The sequence below is a fragment of the Geotrypetes seraphini genome, chromosome 5, assembly GCF_902459505.1.
Source record: "Geotrypetes seraphini chromosome 5, aGeoSer1.1, whole genome shotgun sequence".
NCBI classification, from domain to species: Eukaryota; Metazoa; Chordata; class Amphibia; order Gymnophiona; family Dermophiidae; genus Geotrypetes; species Geotrypetes seraphini.
In genome coordinates, this window is record NC_047088.1 from 164,092,250 (window position 1) to 164,115,552 (window position 23,303).

At 41.6% G+C, this 23,303-nt stretch overlaps 1 protein-coding gene across 5 annotated transcripts in view; it reads left to right on the forward strand.

The window, feature by feature from the left end:
* ABCA12 (ATP binding cassette subfamily A member 12) overlaps window positions 1–23,303 on the forward strand; it is a 604,574-nt gene that overhangs the window by 334,014 nt on the left and 247,257 nt on the right. For 4 of the 5 annotated variants that reach the window (XM_033946149.1, XM_033946152.1, XM_033946150.1 and 1 more), the window contains exons 22-23: window positions 5,362–5,452; window positions 19,171–19,350. In XM_033946149.1, coding sequence (XP_033802040.1) covers window positions 5,362–5,452; window positions 19,171–19,350 — 271 coding nt within the window. The remainder of the gene's footprint in view (window positions 1–5,361; window positions 5,453–19,170; window positions 19,351–23,303) is intronic. The other variant, XM_033946153.1, reaches the window with a different exon arrangement.

The following is a 23,303-nucleotide window of genomic DNA, read 5'->3' on the forward strand; positions in this document are numbered from 1 at the left end:
CCCCCAATGAACCCCAGTTTGGTGTTATCACCAGTCACGGGTTTTGGATCTGAGATTTTCACAATATTTAATTAAATGCAATATTATTGTAAGTTGAGCTGTGATTATAGAAGGTATCTCTTTCATCAACAACATTTCTCAGTTTTGGTTCAATCTGTCATACTTGCTTGGTTGGACTATTGTAATCCAACCTATTTGGGATTAACCAAAGGACAGTTGCAAAGACTGCAATTGATACAAAATATTACAGCCAAATTGATCTTCAGGAAAAGGAAGTTCGATCATATATCTCCTCTGCTGAAAAAAACTTCACTGGCTCCCTTATTACTTTAAGATTCAATTTAAATGTGCATGCATTGTCTTTAAAATCTTATTCGGTATTCTTAAACCTTTGGTTCCATTAAACTGGAATGCCCTAAGATCTGGCTTGGCGAGGAGTACACAAAGATTAAAGCTTTTGTTTCCTTCTTTTAAGGGAATTAGATCTGCAGGAAAATTGGTGAATACCTATATGTTTAAACTTCCAGAGATTTGGAATGCAATTCCACTTACGATAAGAGATTTAAATTCTTTGCAACTATTTCATAGAACCCTGAAAACATAATTTTCTAAATATTTAATGAACCACTCCTCTTAATCTTTTTTAATGTCACCTTTATGATGTATATTCCTTTTCTTTCTTTTTTTTTTTTAAATCAATCATTATTAGTTTTAATCAATCATCATTATTCTTTTATCAATTATTTTTTATCATTTTTTAAATCAATCATTATTATCAAACATATGACTGTTAACCAACTCAAGCTCCATACTCTTGATGATGACCCGGTCTATAAACTTAAGTTTAAGTTTAGTTTTTTTTTAAATACCAGTCAACAAGAGAAACAGGCATAACACAATGAGCAGATATGTATACAGAAGTAATAGTACAAGTATACAATAGAATGGGACTTTTTTCAACATGCTTCAATTTTCCTTAAACTATGGTAGCAAGATTTCCCTACTGTAATATTAGGGGGGGGGCTGCTGAAAAGTTCTCAGCCCAAGCAAGAAGAGAATGATGTGGAAACCATGAAACTTACAAGTTTTCCACACTTTTCTTGACACTTTTTGTTTCAATGATATGAAATGAAAAGCATCAAGAAAAGTGTGGAATAACTTGTAAGTTTCATGGCTCCACATCATTCTCTTCTTGCTTGGGCTGAGAATTTTTCAGCAGCCCTTCATACAGTATATTCTTATCTATGGTTATAGAAACCAAACTGTTCTGCTAAGCTGCAGATTTTCCTAAATGTATGTGTTTTATATGATCTCCACAGAATATAATCTAATCCAAAACAGTCTGAATACTAATACATCTGCGGTTGCTAGGAGATTCCCCTCATGACATCTATTATTTTTCAGCTTTCAGTGCTGACTTAGAAACTAAGCATGGGAGAGAATTCCAAGTGACCTGACTCAAAAGACAGCCTGAAAAGCATAACTGTTTGTTAATACCTATAGAAATAATTGGACCACAGTTCAAAAGAAAGCAAATAAATATTTGCACTGTTGGTCTGGATGTACTGATATCTCCGTCAGTGCACTAATATTTACCCAGTGTACCATTTTTTTTTCTTTGTTGTTGTTTTCAAAATTACATGATCCAAGAAAAATCTTGTAACAGAAACAAGACAAATGCCCATTTTAAACATAAAAAAATATACTGTATATACATATAGGGGTCATTTTACTAAGGCGCCCTAGTGCATCTTAGCGCATGCTAAAAATTAGCATGTGCTAAATGCTAATGCATGTTAACGCATTCATAAGATATAATGGATGCGTTAGCATACGTTAGCATTTAGGGCACGTTAATTTTTAGCGTGCACTAGCGCGCCTTAGTAAAAGGACCCCATAATTTATTTAGACAGCATTAAGATTTACCCACCTATTTCCAGTCCACAATACTAGCAGACCTGAAGATAAAAATCCAAGAAATTACAAATACAGAGGAAAAAGACAAAAGCGGTTGTGGTAGTGGAACATAATTCTTAATCAGGAAGTAAACATTACAGAAGGAAAAGTAGAGGGAGATAATGGCTCACTAAATCTAGAATTCAAAAACATGCAGATGAGCTTACAAGGGGATGCTGAAAAATTCTCAGCCCAATCAACCAACTTCCTAAATTCTGAGCATTATTTTGCCACTGTAGCTGAAAAGAGTGTTACCTTATTTTGTTAAGTGTCAATTTTCAGAAACAATATTCTATGTTTTGACATTGTTTCAGATAATTGATTGAACCATATCGACATCATTCTCTTCTTGGTTGGCTGAGAACTTTACAGCACCCCCCTCGTAATAGCACATTTACAAGGAAAATTCAACCAGAATAAATCTGAGAATTCATTTCAAAGCATGATTCTATTTTTTGAGAATTGTTTTTGCTTTCATATAAAATCAAAGTTCAGTGAGGTTCTTTCTACCAGAGGTCTGAAAGTATTTGCTAGCAAATGATGGTCAACTACAAAATATTTCATTTTGCCATTGTGACGGGGCCAGGGGTAAGCCTAGCGCTGGCAACCCGGCTCTTGCCCCAGGCACAAGTCTGAGTGCTCCCTGGAGGGCCACGCTGGGAAATCACAGTAGAAAAGAAAAACTCTACAAAGAATTGCCAGTTCCAGGTTTTATTCCCCAGTTCAAAAACACTGGTTCTAAGGCAGCCACACTGGCTGATGAGGCTTGGAAAAGATTTATCATAAACAAAAGTTCTCTTTTATAGCAAGTCCCTGCTTCTTTCAGGAGGGGGAAAACCCCCCAAAATGATTCCCTTTTAAACAGGATTTCTCTTTCTCTAGTGCTGCTGCCAGGCTTTCACAGGGTCTCCAAAACTTAAGTATCGAGGGACAATAGTACAGTAGATGATTCAATGTCCCTACATCGAGATGACAGTGCCAGTATCTATTAGACTTAGAACTATCCAATTTCTGTAAACTAACAGGGGTCCAAAAAGATCTATGTAACAAGAAAAACCATGTTTGTCTCATAGATGCAGATGCCGTACATCTCATCCTCCAAGTCCAAATTCGTGGCCATTGAGACGCAGAAATCTGATGCTTTATCTCAATGCTCCAAATGTCACAAAGACCAATCTTTGGTTTCTTATTCAAAAATTCAGATATTAATTTGTACTACTGGGCGGCCTGATGCCCTAGGAAATCTGTCTGGAAGCATAGAACCGGGAAACTATACTGATTTTTAAGATTTCGCCAATCAGGGAACCTCTTCTGAATAGCTTGCTTCAACTGCAACCACTTATAATTTTGAGACTTAGCAATACCAAATATTTGTTGCAGTCGTGAAAAGTCAAGCAGTTTTCCCTCTGATACTACATCATCCAGAGTACATATGCCCGCCTGCATCCAATGCTTCCAGAGGACCTTAAACCCGCCAATTTGTATCTTGGAGTTCAGCCAAAGGGACTGACAGGTGGATTTATGAATCGGAAAAAGGTGTTAAATTATTTATAAATTTTAATGTCTGCCAAGAATCTAATAACATTCTATTGTCCTTATAAATTCTAGGTAACTTGATACTTAAAATCTGACATAATTTCAATGAAGACAGGAGTTGCCATTCCAACCATAACCAGTCTGGAAGATTTTCCATGAGCTCGGGGAGGATCCTTACCCTGACACATTATATAGGCGTGATGGTACCTATAACAATTGGGAAAATTCACAGCTCCTCCCATCCCCGCCGCAATTGGTTTTTGTAACGATGCTAAAGCAATTCTTGCAGTTTTACCCAGCCAAATAAATTTAGTAAGAATACTATTTAATTTCTTGTAAAAGGACCCCTGAAAAACACTGGCAAAATGCCCATTTGGTAGCAAACCACAGGCAAAATCATCATCTTAACTGTTTGAACTCTCCTCCACCAAGACAGATGTAAAGGGTTCCAATGCTCACACATTTCTGTAACCTTCAGCAATAAAGATTTTTCATTTACTTTCATCGTCTCTTCCAATGTTTTCTGTATCCAAATACCTAAATATTTTATACCCTCTTCTTTCCAAAGAAAAGAGAATGTATTAAATAATCCTTTTGGACAATGTACATTTAGTGGAAGAACCTCCGATTTACTCCAATTTATTTTATAGCCAGAAAATTTGCCAAATCGGTCAATCAAATCCAGTAAATGTGTGATGGAAGTTTCAGGATTTTATATTCCTGACCTGCACAAGGAATACCCTGTATCTCCTTTGCCTGTTGAATAGCCAATAGTAAGGGTTCCAGTACAATGTCAAAAAGCAAAGGAGATAATGGGCGCCCTTGTCTAACTCCCCTCTCCAGACGAAAACCTTCTGAAAAAGAATTCTGGAACAACTGAATAATTGAAAAAGCACGTTTGAACAGATATAACATTCCCCACAATGGCAAAGGTACCGAAGTCTGACAATAAACATAACATACAGCAGGGCTGCCCAAGTCTGGTCCTCGAGATCTACTAGTAGGCCAGGTTTTCAGGATATCCACAATGAAGATGCAGGAGAGAGATTTGCCTGCACTGCCTTCTTGATATGCAAATCTCTCTCCTGCATATTCATTGTGGATATCCTGAAAACCTGGCCTGCCAGTAGATCTCGAGGACCGGACTTGGGCAGCCCTGCCGTAGAGGCTCCCAAACCTTTTTAATAGCAGCGACCTTCTCATACTTCTGTACTAAGCAGATAGCATTTCACCAGGCACAGTCAGACAAAATTGAACTGTTCTTCCAGTTCGTAAAGATTTTCTATGTCGCTACAGCCATTAATATATCAAACAATTTTGTTTTTGTATTTTTGCAAAATATGAGGCAAAGCTACAGACTGTAAAATATACTTATTCAATTTTCTATACTGTTCTCCCAAGGGAGCTCAGAACAGTTTACATGAATTTATTCAGGTACTCAAGCATTTTTCACTGTCTATCCTAGCAAGCTTGCAATCTGTCTAATGTACCTGGGGCAAAGGGGGATTAAGTGACTTGCCCAGGGTTAAAAGGAGCAGCATGGGCTTGAACCCATAACCTCAGGGTGCTAAACCTGTAGCTTTAACCACTGACATCATACTTTCCCTACTTTCAGTCCCACCCCATATAGAATATCGAAACTGTCTCACATTTTAGAAAGTATATAACAAATGTAGAGTTCCCACCTCCAACTGACAAGACCAGCATGCCCAAGATCCTCCTCTCGATAATCTAGACCCTTTATATGGCATCTAGAGGGCCTGATGAGCCACATAAAACAAAGACTGAGTAACAGCAGACAGAAAAAAAGTAGAAAGTATAATAAAGCATGGCATTTTTCTGTCAATTTACCGGGTTTTATTTTTCCAGGTTATTTTAAGGGATCCCTTAAAACAACATATTATTATGCTGCTTAAGGAAAATAACATTACTGAGTTGGAAAATGATTTAGATAAATTTGGTAAGTTATTTTATATAGTACATTTTTATGTCTTCCTGTTATTCATTTTACTTATGTATGAATACATTTTTAAATTGCAAAGCAAATATAGTTAGCATATCTAGGTTTAAAGCAGATCTGGACAAGTTCCTACAAGAAAAGTTCATAATCTGCTATTAAGGTATCACTGGGGATTAGTAGCATGGAATCTTGCTGCTATTTGAGATTCTGCTAGGGATAAATGGGGCCGTTGAGAAATTCTCAGCCCAACCAACAAAGTTGGGGCAGTCTCCATCAAGGGCTATATATTTAATCCAGTGATTTTTTTTCAGAACAAAAAAAGTAGAAAATCACTGGACTAAGTATACACAGTAGCCCTTGATGGAGACTTCCCCCAACTTTGTTGGCTGGGCTAAGAACTTTTCAGTGGCCCCTTGAAGGAGCCAGCTCTATGGGTGAGAGTGTATGCAGAGCACCCATAATGTAGAAACAGAAATATGATGGCAGATAAAGGCCAAAAGGTCCATCCAGTCTGCCTATATTGAGCAAGCTGCTTTATTGTGTCCAAGATGGGGGTCATTTCTATTATGTCTAACATCCCCCAATCATTTTAAAATTTTGGCACCCCTGTTTGCTCTGAATAATTACATGAACAGGTTTCATACCCATCAGCTCTTTCTTCCATCTCTGAAGGAGACCAAGGAAAAAAACTACCTTATATAATGTGAAGTTTAAACGTCAAGGCCTTATGAGCTCTTGGCGTTCTACTAACTGGTAGAATAGCAACCAAGAATCTCCCAGAATTACAAGTGACTGGCCATTTTATTAGGTTTATGACATCACTTAATTCATTATTAAACATACATCTTCCAATTAAAACACAATTACTTCATTAAGATCCAATGATAAATTGCATACTCCAGCAATGTTCTTTTGGTTAGTTTGATCACATGATTTCTTGTCAATCTTATTTTCATTAGTAATTTTCCCTAGCAACAATATAATGACTTAGTTATCACATGCTATTAGTTTTGCTCCTGTCAACAATAGAGGGGGTGTTCTATTACAGTGCATCAAAATCCAAAGAAGAAACTGCAGAACTGATGTACTTGATTCAGGAACTTGAAAAGGTGGTCATCAGCTTCACATTGAGATGAACCTTTTCAAGGTTTCTATTGCTTTTCACCAAGTTTCGGATTTTGAACCGTTTGTGCTCCACATGCTTTATCACAAAAAGAACAATTTGGACCCCTGAGGAAGATGTTACAAAGGTAGACCAATTTTTTTTTAAAATAACATTTATTGACTAAAAGTTCCTGCATCAAGTATACCAGTTCTACAGTTTCTTCTTTGGATTTTGTTGTTCGACATTCACTGCAGACTTGTTGGATTCCTTTCTTTGTGGCTGTTTTCAGTGCATTGAACATCTTGTAACAATGTGTTCATTTAGGGTACACTGATCTGTTCCCTGTTCTAGGACTTAGGCACTTCTATTCTGTTAATGGAACAGGATGCAGCTTGGTCAAATCCTTTAAGCAATCACCCTACCAGAAATACTGAAATGGAAGCTTTTTTCTATATCATTCAACTTCATCTATATATACTGGTGTCTTTCTTCAGGTTTCCCTGGCAAGGGGTGTCTCACACATATTAGGTTATAGGCCCTCCTTATATCCTGCTTAATACTATTATTGCCATCACCCCTACTGCCAGGTACTTGTGACTTGTATTGGCCACTGTTGGAAGCAGGTTACTGGGCCATATGGACCATCAGTCTGATCCAGTATGGCTATTGTTATGTTCAATGTGAGTACAGCAGAATTTACCTGCTCCTGGCAATATAAACCACAATATTGTTTCACCTCTCCTAATGATAGGACTCATGCCCACCTTTGAAGGAATGTTGAATATCTTATAGTAACATGGCAGAAGATGTTTGAGACTACCTTTGAATACCAAGGACCCCTTATCTGGAATAAACTGTCAACATACCTAAGACAATCCACCACTTATCTTGACTTCAGGAAGAAACTAAAGACATACCTCTTCTCTATATATAGCCAACCTCCTATATTTCACCTCTTCCCTTTAACAACCACAAGATTTGACTTAAAAATGTAACTTGAAGAACTCGATTCAAATTAGAGAGTTGCACGGGGACAAAAATCTAACCCGTCCCTGGTAGAATCAAACAAGTCCCTGTCCGTCCCCACTAGGAGTCAACCCTGTCCCTGCTCGTCCCCGCTGGAATCAAATCTGTCCCTGCCCGTCCCTATTAACTTCAGAAGTAGTTATTTCATTTAATTATGCAACTGAATTAAAGGCTCTGGTACAGACCCATTTACAAATAAGCAAAGACACTTTAATTAATTTGGAAATATTGATTTAGAATACATACTTTGTAAATGGTTTCTATCAGAACCTCTAATGTAAATATAAAATATAAATACTCAGCTGATGAGAACCCCCAAGCTGTCAGCTGAGGACTTCCTTTGCAGTTGGCCGGGGGTCCCTTTTGCCAAGCTTGGCAGGCAGCAGTAGCGTCCCTGAGTCACAGATGCTGGTACCTCAGTGGCTCATGGATGTTGCCAGTGACTACTGTGCTTAGTGGAGGGGAGTTCTGGCAATCTCTAGAGGAGGTCTTCTGCTGGTGGTGCTTGGAGATCCCCACCAGTCACAGCAAGGGTCAGCACGTACTTCAACACTGTAGAAATAAAACCAGAAATGCTTTTCCTTTTCTTTTGAACACAATACAAAAGCATCTGCTATATACATTTCCCAAAGCTAACATATTTTAGTGAACAAATTCCGTTTTTTACCTTTGTTGTCTGGAGACTTATTTTCCCATCAAGTTCATCCCAGTTTTATTTTTCCGCTTTTCCGTCTTCTGCAAATTCTTCTGTTGCTGTCCATTGATTCCTCCTACCATGGTCCAGCATTTATCCCTCTCATCCCCCCGAACCATGTGCAGCATCTTTCACTCTGCCCACCAGCCCCATGCCCAACATTTCTCCTTCTATCATCCCTCTCCAGCACCATGCCACATCCTTCCCTCCATTCCCTTCACCACTATGTCCAACATTTCTCCCTCCTGCATCCCTTTCAATCTGTCCCATTGTTCCCTTTCCACCACATTTCTCCCTCTTATCTTTCTCTTCCCTATCATCTGTACCTCACTCCCTCCCTATGACAAAAATTCTCTTCTTTCTTCCATTCCTGTGTAAAGCACCTCCCATGTCCCAAAGTGCTTCCTCTTTGTTGTAACGCATGCATGCTCTCGCTCCCTCCCTCTTTTTCTTCCCCCCACCCCAGGGTCCACCAGCTCTTCCTTTCTCTTCCTAACTACCCTCCTATCCAGTGTCTCTATCCCCCCCATCCCTTGTGTCCAACTTCTCCACCTTTCTGTTCCTTCCCTCCCTAAATCCCATTGTCCACCATCTCTCTCCCTCTCCTGTTTTCAGAACCATTATTTCTTCCCCTCCCCAAGCATATGCACGTAGACTCCCTCCCTTCCCATCTTTATAGCATCCTCCCCCCCCTCCTCTTTGCAGTGTCCTCTGGTTTCCCCCCTGGCCTCCCGGCCTCACCTTCAGCTAATTAGGGCAGCCTAAATCCTTTTCCTGGACGGTATCTTCTCTGAAGGGAACTTCTTCTCTGCCCTCTCTTTTCTGTAGTGCCTCTTTCAGCACCATATTCAGCTTGTCCGACCCAAATGCTCTCTTTGCACCAGCGATCTTTTTGCAGGCTGCTCTAATTAACATAATTGAAGGGCATCACTATTTCCAGCCGCAGTTCTTTGCAGGGCAGCAGGCCCTGCACCCTACACGTAGCTGAGGCGAAGACTTCCTTCCGACGTCAGCTTTGACGTCGTGGAAGACTTCCGGGTCAGCTACTGGAGGCATGCTGAGAGCACTGCACACTACAAAGAAGACTACAACATGGAGGGCAGTTAAAGGTGTGTATCAACCAAGCACCCTCCAACCCCGTGGGATCCCCACAACCTGAGGGGGTGACACCACGGAATCCCTGTGACCCAAGGGGGGGGCAACCCCACGGGATCCCCGCGGGTCCCACAGGATTCCCGTCATCCCCATTCCCGTAGTAGTCTGTATCACCTGTAGGGGCCAGTGCTGAGCACTGATAACACTAACACCTAAGGTTAAAGAGATGGGAAAAGGAGGTGAAGAAAAGCATCGTGAAAGGGGGGCAAGGGTGATAAGGACCATGGGAAAGGCCCTTAATTTAGAAGATTTGTGATAGTTTGGGTAGAGGAAAGCAGAAAAAAAGAGGAAAAATGTAAGAGAGGAAGAAAGCTACAGTAGGAGAAATAGAGCTAGGACTGAGAATGAGAGATAGAGGGCAAATATTACACAACATAAAGCTTACAGTTTTGTTAATAACATAACAGTAGTAAAAAGACCATATATAAACATAAATACAATGAATGAGGTAAATTGAAAATCAGCAAATTGAAATTTAATAATAGGACTACCATGAAACAGTTTTAAATACGAGGGGCTAATGAAAAGTTCTCAGTCTAACCAAGAAGAGAATTATGTGGAGCCATAAAACTTACAAGTTATTTCACACTTTTCTTAACACTTTTGGTTTCAGTGATAGGAAATGAAATAAAAAGTGTCAAGAAAAGAACATAAGCAGTACCTCTGCTGGGTCAGACCAGAGGTCCATCATGCCCAACAGTCTGCTCACCAGGGCCGGATTAATGAATAGGCCCAAGAGGCACGTGCCTAGGGCCCGAAGTTGCCAGGGGGCCCAATGAAGAACTAAACAAGACTCGATTTTTTTTTTTTTTTTTCCTTTCGGCAGTGCTGGGCCTCCCCGGAAAGATCTGCAGTGCCGGCCTCCCCCCGGAAAGCCCCCCCCCCGGAAAGATCTGCAGTGCTGGCCCCCCAGGAAAGAACTGCAGCGCTGGGCCCCCCTCCTGGGAAAAAATTGGCAGCGCCCCCCTGGCAGCGGCGGCAAGTTCCAACAACCATTCCTGCAAGCGGTGTTCAGCCAATCGCTTCCTCTCTGATGCAGCTTCCTGTTTCCGTCTGGGCGGTGCGCGTCAGAGGGCAGCTTTGGCTGAGGAGCAGCTCTACTTAGAACAGAACGGTTGCCGCCGGTTCAGCAATCCCAGAAATGCTGCCTCGCACTCTCCCGGCTGCACGCGCACAGATCGCCGGTTCAGACCATCCAGCTGGAGGCAGTGCGCGCGTGGCAGTAGCAGCTGTGGCTGCTGCTGCCCCCTGACTTAGCAGTAACACGGGTGCAGCGCCCGGTCATCTCGCTTGTTTTACACTTAGCCTCTTCCATCTTGGATAGCCCTTAAACTAATGGCACCACCAGTAGGGTTGTCGTGGCAACAGAGGAATTGAGAGACCAGATCACCTAAGTGGGAGAGGAAGAGACTAGATTGCCAGTGGGGTTCTTATGCCCACCCACTTGGAGTTCTGGCTACCCAAAATTGGGTGTCGGGGAGAGGGTGTAAGAGAGATGGGGAAGATGCTAGGTGGGGTAAAAAAAAAGAGAGAGAAATGGATAGAAGGGGAAAATTCTGCATATGGATAGGAGGACAGGGAGAGGGGAAATGCACATGGATGGAAGGGAGAAAGTCTGCATATAGAGGGTGAGGAAAGAGAGGGAGCAAGTAAGAGGGGAGATGTATTGCACATGAAGAAAAGGAGATACCAGACTATGGAGGGACTGGCAGAGATAGAAGAGAAGGAGAGGAGAGAGCTGCTAGGGCATGGAGGGAGGGAAGGAAAGGAGATAGAGATGCCAGACCAGAAAAATGGAGGGGTGAAGCTGAGGGGTGAAGCTGAGATGAATCATGTACAAAGGAGAGAAAGGGCACAGGATAGACAGTTTATTAAAGGGAAATAGAAAGAGGGAAGATGCCATATGGAAGAAGGAGAGGACGGACACTGGATGGAGAGGGCTGACAATGGATGGAAGGAAGAGAATGATGAGATGATGAGGAAAGCAGAAACCAGACAAGAAAGGTAGAAAAAATTTCTATATGTTTTATTTATTTATTTTTGCTTTAGGATAAAGTATCATTGTAGCTGTGTTAATAATCATTTATTAATAGAGAGCTTAGAGATATAAATGGGATGAAATTGAGTTTGGAGGATAGAATGTTGACTATACATGCTAGGATCGGAGCATCAATGATATCTGTGGCTGGCGTACAATTATGGAATGCCTTGCCTGGTATCCTGCGGTTTTGTGTGGGGAGGATGAATTTTAAGAAAATGCTGAAAACTCAATTATTTGCCAATGCCTTCTTATGCTAAGGTATATTTCAGTTGATAATTGCCTTTTAGAAATTTTTTTTTTTACACCAATGTATGATTTAAAGTTTGATTGTATTTCTGAATTGATTGAATTTGTGCTCTATCCCTGTTTATAACAGGGACGATTAATGATGTTGTTTAGACATGTCTGTTATATGTGATAATCGTAAGGAAACAATATTTTATGCATGTGATATGGAAACCGCATAGTTGTATGCGGTATATATATTTTTAATAAATAAATAAATAGAAAATGGAAATAGGGTGAACCTGTTTATTGGACTAATTTTAATACATTTTTTTTTCTAATTCAGAGACCATAACTCCTTTCCTCAGGTCAGGACAGAGATACTGTAACAGCAGTATAGTTTACTGACCTGAAGAAAGAGGTTTTAATCTCAGAAAGCTAATTGAGAAATGCATTAGTCCAATAAAATGGCGGGCACTGAATTTTCTTTCTGCCATGCCATATGCCACCTACCCAAATGCATAATATAAATTGGTGGGCTTCCCAAAGCCCTGCTAGCTGAAGATCTCTTCCTCTAGGAAGGAAGGTGGATTTGGTCAGAGATGTTTGGAGGTTGCATAGAAGAAAAACTGTACACTGGCACTGGTATGGTCATCTTTGTTGTTTGTTTTGAATTTTAAAATAAAAGAAATAAAGTGGAAATAAAGAAGTAAATAAGAAAATGGGTAAATAAATGGGGGCGTGGTGTGGCAGGGGGCCCAGTGGACTTGTGTGCCTAGGGGCCCTCAACGAATTGATCCTGCCCTGCTGCTCACGCAGCAGCCCATCAGGTCCAGGACCTGTATAGTAATCCTTCTATCCCCTTTTCCTTCAGGAAATTATCTAATCCTTTCTTGAACCCAATACTGTACTCTGTCCTATCACACCCTCTGGAAGTGCACTCCAGGTGTCTACCACCCTTTGGGTGAAAAAGAACTTCCTAGCATTGGTTCTGAATCTGTCCCCTTTTAATTTTTCCGAATGCCCTCTCCTTCTTGTAGTTTTCAAAAGTGTGAAGAATCTGTCCCTCTACATGTTCTCTATGCCCTTCATGATCTTATAGGTCTTTATCATGTCCCCTCTAAATCTCCGCTTTTCCAGGGAAAAGAGCCCCAGTTTCTCTAATCTTTCAGCATATGAAAGTTTTTCCATACCTTTTATCAGTCGCATCGCTCTCCTCTGAACCCTCTTGAGTATCTCCATATCCTTCCTAAGGTACGGAGACCAATATTGGACGCAGTACTCCAGATGCAGGCGCACCATCGCCCGATACGACAGGATAACTTCTTTTGTTCTGGTTGTAATACCTTTCTTGATAATACCTAGCATTCTATTCGCCTTCTTAGAGGCCGCTGCACACTGTGGAATAACTTGTAAGATTCATGGCTCCACATCTTTTTCCTCTTGGTTGGGCTGAGAACTTTTCACTGGCCCCTCATAAGCTTATTAACAGCACTGAAATTCAAATAAGAAAGATATAATACAATGTTAGTGCACTACTTACGAAACACCTAATAACCATAAAAACTTATGAAATACATAAGCACACATCAGAACATTCAAGTAACATAGATATGATGTTAATACGTTTCTACTATACTGCTTGACAGAAAAAGATGAGTCTTCCTTTGCCCAGCACAGCGAAAAGCAAAACAAAAGAAAGGCAAAGCCAATGTCGCAATACAACACAAGGGATTTTATTGAAACAAGTTCCTATGGGAAGTCCCCAGGGCAGGATTAATTCTTCGAGGGCCCCTAGGCACACAAGTACACTAGCCCTGCTCCGCCCCCATTTATTTACCTGTTTCATTTACTTTACTTCCACTTGTATTTCTTTTTTTCTTTTATCATAAAATTCAAAACAAACAACAAAGATTACCATACCAGTGCCAGTGTACAGTTTTAGTTCAATCCCCAAACATCTCTGAGCAAATCCCACCTTCCTTCCCACCTTCTTGCCCAGGACTTTAACTCTGAATCCTTTCCATACGTATATAAAAGTGTTCAAATGGATTGTAAAGCAGTAATACTATCCAAAATATAAGTCTATATTAATAACCAAGTTTGCAACTCCTTTCAACTGCCTCACTCTGTCATCCAACTTTAACCCATATGTATGTATAAACAACCAAATCTGTAACTCCTCTGGTACGTTCCACTCCATGTATGCTAATTTGTAACAAAACAACAAGGCAAGTGGTCCACCAAAGAATCCAACGTAGAACAAAAGAAGATCGGCAGACAATAAGGAGATTCAAATTAGGTTTACATTACATTAGTGATTTCTATTCTGCCAATACCTTGCGGTCCAAGGCGGATTACAAAAGAAGTTATCTGGCCATTTCCAGAGGAATTAAAGAAAAGAGCGAGATGCTTCAGAGAATTGGAATGAGTCTTGCAGTGTTAGTTTGTTTTCAAAAATGTTTTGAATAGCATGGTTTTTATTTCTTTTCTGAAAGATTTATAGTCTGAGGTCATTATCAGTAAATTGGAGAGTTGGTAGTCTAGTTTTGCTGCTTGTGTGGCTAGAAGACCATCATACAGTTTTTTTTCATTTGACGTCTCTGATTGGGGGATGCGTGAACGGTTTGTGGGTTCTCCTATGTCTGGTTGAGGTAGTTTGGATTAGGCGGTTGTTTAGGTAGGCTGGGTTTATTCAAGGTGCTCCCAGGAACCATGCCTGATGCATTTTGCCAAACAAGGCTGTTCAATACTAACAGAAAACCATGTCTTTCATACACACAGGACACAGAACCACCCTCTCCCAGTATGGAATAAGTAATCACAAACTAACCCCCCCCCCCCCCCATTTTTACAAAAGCATGGAAGAGGTTTTTAGCACCGGCTGGCAGGCTGAATGTTTCAAAACTTTGTGACGCTCCCTTACTCTGCTCTGAGAGGTTCATCTTCATCACGTCCTTTACTTCCTTATATACATGTACCTAATGCACATATGCGGGCTTTTTTTACTACATACTTTCGGTTCTCACTGTGCGTTCCTTGACAAGTTTCTTTAGAAGTTTGGCTGCCAGTACTTTTTTCAGTACGATCCTAAAGATCTTTCTCAAGACTACCTGAAATAGAGATACCACTGTAATATCCTGTTATCAGTTTGTTATGTCCCCTGAGGAAGGCAGTGTTCTGCTGAAACCAGAATCTTAGTTGGGATTTCCCATAGGAACTTTCAATAAAATCCCTTGTGTTGTATTATGAGATCGGCTTTGCTTTTCTTTTGTTTTGCTACTATACTGCTTATCACATAGGCAGCGGAATGCTTTTTTGTTTGGGGGGGAGGCTGAAAGTTCCGCCCCAGACCCTGCCCCCATAATAGTACTAATTGTAATACAATTTTTCCCATTCATTTTTCATATATACATATAATATAATCTTATTAACATCATAATGGTTAACCACAAAATCAAACTACACAAAGCACACTGTATGCTTCTCAACATTCATTCCTACAACATGCAGAACACAAATAATAACCCTTATGCAAACACAGGACCACAAATTAAAAGTACTAATATATAAAAATGAAACCCTAAGATGCAAGACTCTGCATACAATGCAACACCACAGAAACGGTGACACATGTCCCCTAATACTGTGCAAAATAGGAAGACAATAAATGTAAATTTGAAAAAACTGATGCGTAACAATCACCACTTTACAAATTAAAAATATAAATAAAACAAATATGAGAAATAAGAAAATACCATTTTATTGGACTAATCCATTTTTCAATTAGCTTTCAAAGGCCAAATCTTTCTTCAGGACAGTACAGTATACTGCTGTTATGGTATCCTATCCTGACCTGAGGAAAAGGGTTTAGTCCCAAAATACCGGTAATTGCCTTATTTCCATTTCCTGTTTATAAACTTTTATCAATACAGTTACAATACTACTTGATTCTATATAAAGCAACAAAAAAAATTATTTCTACCTTATGCCATTTCTGCTTTAATCATATTCTCTTTACTCTTCTTTCTATACAGCGTTTGTCCTCTCTTTCATGCAACATCTGCCCTCTCTCTTTGCTCCTTCCACCCAGTCTGCCCTCTCTCTCTACCCCTTCCATCTACTGTCCACCCTCTCTCTGCCCCTTCCATCCACTGTCCACCCTCTCTCTCTTCCATATGGCATCTTCCATCTTCCTATGTCTCTTCAATAAACTGTATATCCTGTGCCCTGTCTCTCCTTTGTACATGATTCATTTCAGCTTCACCCCCTCTCCATTTTTCTATCTCCACCCCTCCCCTATGCTGTGACATCTCTCTCTTTTCCTTTCCTTCTTTCCCACTCTATCCTATGGTCTGGCATCTCTATCTCTTCCTTTCCCTCCCCCCATGTCCTGGCATCTCTCTCCTCTCCTCTCCTATCTATCCCTCTTCCTCTCCCTCCATGCTCTGGCACCTCCTCTCCTTCTTTTCCCTCTGATCTGGCAGTTTCCCTTCCTTCCCTCATACCCTGGCATCTCTCTTCTCTCCTTCCATCTCTCCCTCCATTATCTAGCGTCTCCTCTCCTTCCTTCCTTTTTCTCCCTCCCTTCTTTCTTTCCCCTGGTCTGGCATCTTTCTCATCCTCCCCCCCCCCTCCATGGTCTGGTATCTCCTCTCCTTTTTTCCTTTCCCTCCCTCCCATGAACTTTGCATCTCTCATTCCTCTCCTCTCCCTTCCCTGGTCTTCCTTCTCCTTCTCCCCAATTGGGTGCAGCAGCATTATTTCTCTTCCCCCTCCCCCCTGGTCTTCTTTCTCCCTCTTTCTCCACAATTGGGTGCAGCAGCAGTAGCATTTCTCTACCACCATCCCCCCCACTCGGTCTTCCTTCTCCCTCTTTCTCCACAATTGGGTGCAGCAGCATTTCTTCCCCCCCCCCATTCCCTCCCTGTCTCACACATCTGTTGGCAGTGCAGCATTCACAACTCGCTGCTTCTGCTTGCTTCGGGCCTTCCTTGCTGCAGGGTCCAACCTACTTTCTGTTTCCGCGAAGGCAGGCCCTGGCAGCAAGGAAGGCCCGAAGCAAGCAGGAGCAGCGAATTGTAAGCTTCCCTCCCTTGCTGCCATATCTTCCGCTGTAGCTGCAAGCAACTTCACCCATGCTCCAGGGCTCTAACTCTATGCTTGCCAGCTTCGCTTCTCTTTCCTCCCTGCTCATGATGTAACTTCCGGTTTCAGAGAAGAGTCGGGAAGCTGGCAAGCATAGAGTTAAAGCCCCAGAGCATGGGTGTTCCTGGGGCAGTGGAGGATTAAGTGACTTGCCCAGGGTCACTGGGAGCAGCATGGATTGGCACTGTGTAAACACCATATCACAGTGGTTTTCAAACCTGTCTTGATGGACCACCAGCCAGAAGGGTTTTCAGAATATCCTTAATGAATATGCATGAATCAGATTTCCATGCCTGTCTCTCCAGTATATGCAAATTTCTCTCATGCATGTTCATTAGGGATATCCTGAAAACCCAGCTGGCTGGTGGTCCCCCAGGACAGGTTTGAGAATCACCGAGATACTGGGCTAGATGGACCATTGGTCTGACCCAATATGGCTATTCTTATATTCGTATGAGAGAAAAGTAAAAACTAAATAAGAAAAACACAATCTGCCCAATATGTAAAGCAATTTAAGCAGGCAGGCTCTTGCCCAATTAAATCACTTGAGACTGCCAAACCACTAAGCACTTGTCTAGTGATATTGAATTTCAGCTCTCACTAGACATGTCCAAAGTAGGGAAATCAGGGGCGTAATGGAGGTAGAGTTGGGGGAGGAGCCAGCAGTTAGGCAAGTGCCAGTAATAGTGCCAGCATCTGCATACCTGTCGCTAACTGGACAAATTTAAGACAACTCAAAAGCTGTCCTAAATTTAGCCAGTTAACTATGAATATCAGCCAGCATTTACATAACCCTCAGTATGTTGCTTTAGCCCCTCCGATCCCACCCCCTTCTTCCAATCCCCTTTCCTTTCAACCTGCAACATCAAGACCCCCTCCCTTCATACCCCAACAGCCCTCCTTCCATTACCCCCTCAATCACAATAAGCCCCCTTGAGCCTACCTTAGATCCCTAGTTGTCTAGCAGAGTTAATGGGTAAAAAGAGGCATAAAGGGTAGAAACAACCAATTATCTTTAAGTGGATTGCCCTGAATTAATGCCAGAACATTGGGTGACTCTAATTTTTTTTTATCTCACGAGTTGCTTAAATTAAAATTGTTGCTCATAAAACCTTTCCAGAACAAATATTGACTGATTAAGGAATCTTAAGGTTCTGCACAAATTTCTTCTTTAGTCCTTGGCAGGCTATTTTGTAAACATTGATTAACACATCCCTTTATATTTTTTTTCTAAATAAATTTATCATAGTATTAAGTGTATTTGGAGGAAGGGGATGGAACAGTGCCAACTAAACCATCAACATGTGGTTAGAATACTTTAAACAAAATGCACATAACTCAGTACTCATACCAAAATGTGAGGAAGTACCTAGGCAAACCTTAGTTTCCCTTAAGCATACTCCTTCATCAGTCCACATTTTTAGCCTGTCTAGCCAGAAGGGTAGAGTTCAGGTAGGGAGGCAGTTAAAACCCCAGAGTGAATGAGAAGAGAAGAGGGAGACCCCATGGAAAGAATCCTTCAAGTTGGTTGCAGTACCAAGAAGGGGAGTATTGGGAACAGGGGAACAGCCTCAAGCTTATCTCTCCACAGTAAAAGACTGCTAAGATAGGGAATTCCTTAATTTGTTTATGAAGACCCTGGTCCTGGGTGTCCACATGGCATTCTTCCTCCCCTAATCCCACTATCCTGGAATTCTTTGAGACCTGACACTACCAAATCCACCCACATATTCAAACTATCTTTCCCCTCGTTAAAAGGTGTCATGTATGCAGGTAAATTAGGGAAATCCATTTTCTTCAAATTCACTGAACTTTGGAATAATCCCCCTACCCTGCTGCGGAACCTAGGCTCATTCCAATTATTCCGAAAGCATCTGAAAACCTGGCTTTTCTCCAAAACGTACAGCTATCTATTTAAAATGTAAAGCTAGCTATCCTCTTCATAACCTCTAATTTCTTAATATGTCCTTCCCTCATTTATTGAATTACCTGTAAACTGTGCCGAGCTCTATCTTTATGGAGATGTTGCGGTATACAAACTTAAGGTTTAGTTTAGTTTAGTTTAGAACAGACCTGGGTTTGTATGTGAGTGATTTGGAATTGTATATTGTGTTGGGTCCTTGATTATTTGGAAAGAGATTTCATTGGTGCAGTATTAAACCTGTGAAGCGATAGATAGATAGATAGACAGACAGAGAAATTGAGATTTAAATGAATAAAATAGTATAATACAGAATAATCTGTCTAACCCCCTTGAAGATCCTAAGGTCTATTATTTTATTCCTGCAGCCTGATTGTAGTTATTATTTTTCTCATTTCCACAGAAAATTTAATTTCACAGATAGAGAGCTATGAAAACAAATCCAATGGACTGATCCCGTTGTTCAGTACATTAAGCAAAATGTTAAACTGCATTTCATATGACCGACTTTTGCCATTTAACAGCACCAAAAAACTGCAAAATAATGCTATGAACCTACTCAGGACTAATGATCTTTTAGCAAGTAAGTGGTGTCAAATTTATTTATAAAATTTCTATACCGTCTAGCCCTAGGTGGTTTACATAAGATCAAACATACATAGTACTTAAAACAATACAAAAGGACAATCCGACATCAAGATTTAAATAAATCTTTGATCAAAGTGAGTCGAGCCCTATAAATAAAGCAGTGACAAACAGTTGTGTTTTTAAGAATTCTCTAAAAATTCCTCTGTCAACACATTTCCTTAACTGTCCTACCAGCAAATTCCATAACTTAACCCCAGCCCCTATGTACCTGGTTTCTCAATTTAATCTGGACAGTTCTATTAGGCCCACACGCAGAATTCATATGTTCAGCTATCCATCTTTAAAGGACTGCCGCTACAAAAGATTCCTGGACAGAACTCTTGCATTCCAGGCAGGTAAATGGAACGACTGGCTGGGTAACATTATCATGCATTCCTCATCCTACTTCAATTTTAGAAAATCAATAAAAATGAATCTGTGTAATCGATTGTAACCTAAGAATCTTATAGTGTATCACTACACTTCCCCCCTCCCCATTCGCGGTTTCCGCACTCGCGATTTCACATAATCGCGATTTGTTTTTGGGGAGGGGGAAACCCCCCCCCCATATTTTTGCCTTCCCCCTGGCATCCTGGCCTTACCTAGTGGTCTAGCGGGCTTTTGGGGCAGGAGCGATCTTCCTACGCTGTTGCCACGTGTAGATCGCCAATAGGAAATGGCTGCCATGAGCTCTCGCTGTAGTCTCGAGAGACTACGGGAACTCACGGCAGTCATTTCCTATTGGCAATCTGCATGAGGCAGGAGCGTAGGAAGATCGCTCCTGCCCCGAAAGCCCGCTAGACCACCAGGTAAGGCTGGGATGCCAGGGGAAGGCAGGACGGAAACGGGGATGGGTCAGAGCCGGATATTCACGGTATTCACAGACCGGTTCTGCCCCTATCCCCCGCGAAAAACAAGGGAGATGTGTACTCCCAACCTGTACCTTATATTTGATGACTTTGTATTGTAACCACTTCACTGATTGTCCAGCATCTCTTGTTGCAAACCACCTCAAACTATCATGGCTTTAGTGGTATATAAAAAATAAAATTATTATTATTATTACACAAGTTTCTACATATTTTGGATTAACATTGCCCCTCAGCATGGCTGAATTTTCAGAACGCAAGGGTCTTTTAGGGTGGTAAACAGTCATCCTTTCCTTGAAATACTCTGGAATGGTATCATACAAGAATTGATGACAAATCATCAAGATCTTATATTGCACTCAAAATGCCACAGGCAGCCAATGTAAATGTTTCTTTCACAAAGTGGTATGCAATTCAGTGTAGAGCTGTGGTTTGCAACCCTGTCCTTGGAACACACTAGTTCGGTCAGATATTCAGGGTACCCATAATGAATATGCATGAGATAAATTAGTATATAATGGAAGCAGTGCAAGCCAATTTAGCTCATGCATACTCATTGGCCCTGATTCTATAAAGTCCGCCTAAAGTTAGGTGCCAATGTCAGCACCAATTCTATAAAACTTAGGCACTCATTGTAGAATCATGAGTAGAATTGCTTGTGTTCTTAGGTAGTACTCAGCATCCTAACATTTAGGTGCACCATAGCTATGTCAGGATTTTCTTCGCCTGCTAAACCAGAAGGTACGCAGGTAAGGCTAGACTCAGTTAGTGCACTGGTCTTTGACCTAAGGGCCGCCGTGGGAGCAAACTGCTGGGCACGATGGACCACTGGTCTGAACCAGCAGCAGCAATTCTTATGTTCATATGTTCTTAAAGATAGACACTGAATCAACGCCCAACCATACCTAATCCACAAAGAGGTGCCTAACTCGAAAACACACCCATGATCCGCCCATTAACCACACCTACTTTTAGCACGTGGGAGAGAGGAGAGAGAGGCAGGCAGAACACAGTGAGGGGCAGAGGCAAGAGATAGCTCCGCCTACCCCTCCAACGTCAGCAGCATGCTGGAGCCGAACTCCTCCATAAAAGGTGAAGAGCCAACGGCGCGCAGCCATTTGGTGCGCGGCGAAGTCGAGCGGCAAAGACGCTCGCCTTAGCGAGAGCGCCTTTGTGAAGGGCCTCAAGAAGGGCAGAATCACTACACCCAAGGACACCAAAAAAGGGCAACAAGGTAAGGAAGCCAACAAATAACAGCTAAAATACCCAAATAAGCACATAAAAGCAAAAACAAAGCAGACACAGAGGGCACATACATACGTAACAACAGCAGGACACACGCAAACTGCTATCTTAAAGTTAGGAAATCCAACCAACACAGAACACCACAACACTAGACAAATGCGACACATTAGAAGTGGATACAGGGAAAATTATATAACCAAGGAATAGGGAAGTAGCAAGAAACAGGCACAGAAGAGAACACACACTCACACAAGCAAAAAGGAATCAGTGAAATAAAAGGGTGTACTCCAAAAAAGCAAAAAGGAACCAGTGAAATTAAAGAGAGTACTCCAAAAAAGACAGCAATGGAAGCAGAAGGATTCCAGAAGATGAGCTTCCAGTGTTCTGCACAGTCTGTCACATGTATGACTACCTCTCCTCGGGGAGGCAGTCATATGTTTACGGTCGGTGTCAGGAGCTGAAAAGCTTGAAGAGGGAAGTCAGGCAACTGAAGGACAGGATACAAGAATTGGAAGGACTTTACATCACAGAAGACCCTTTCAGGACAGCGGAGGACTTCACGAGAGGGAGACACATTGAGGAAGAAATCAGAGAACTCGAGGAATTCATTGAGGAGTCCTACAGGAGGAGGGTGGAAGAGCAAGAACATCAGAGGAAAGATGAAGACACACCAACATGGAATGGAGAACAAGGGGAAGATGACTCCAAGGAAGAAACCCACAGAGGAATCCCACAGGAAGGAGAGGAAAGGTCTAGTCGATACCCAGAATAAGAAGCAGCGGAGCACACCAAGGACATAGAAGAAGAAGCAGCAAAGCACTCCGAGGACACAGACCTGCGACCGGAGTGAAAACTGAAGAAGGGAAAGTCTGCGATCCTAGTGGGAGACTCAATCCTAAGGTAAGTAGACAGTCACATAGCAGGTGGGAGAGAGGATTGACTGGTGACCTGCCTCCCAGGAGCGAGAACAAAGGACATCGTTGACAAAATCGGATAGATCCTAGATGGAGCAGAGACGGAAGACACTACAGTAATGATCCACATCGGGACAAATAATGTCAGCAGGAAGGACTACAGAAGAAGTGAACTGATAGAACAGTTCAAGATTCTGGGAAGGAAGTTGAAGATGAGAACTGAGAGGAAGAGGGAAAATACGGTAAGCTCTGGAATAAGGGAAAATACATTCACAAAGTCCTGGTATGATACAGGTGAACAGTAAGTCCTTTGGATAACACTAAAGGTGAAGAAACCAGATCTCAAATGAGGAAAAAATCCCCTTTCTCCTCTCCTGCTCTGACAACTCAAAATATATTAATAAACTAAAAAGACATTTCTGACTCCACTTGCCAGCTGTCACGTACTGATTGGGAAATAACCTACTGGCCTAGGCGAAACTTATGAAGAGGAAACAAAACAGCAATACTTGACTCTTTTTGCATGGCAACAGAGCCTCACACCTGTTATGATGAACACATCTCAGGGGGGGATAGAGATACTGGATATGAGGGTAGTTGGAAAAAGAAAGGGAGAGATGGTGGACTCTGGGGTGGTGGGGAAGGAGGGAGAGATGCTGGATGAAAGGGTAGTTAAGAAAAGATAGATCTGTGGAGGAAGACGAAAAAAGGATAGATGCCAGACCTCCTGGGGAGGGAAGGGGAACGGGGAGGACAGAGATGGCAGATGGATGGTTAGCATGCAGAAAGAAGGAAGAAGGAGATCCTGGCAAGCAAGTTATCAGAAGACAACCAGAGCCTTGGACCAACAAGATTTGAAAAATAACCAGACTACAAAAGAT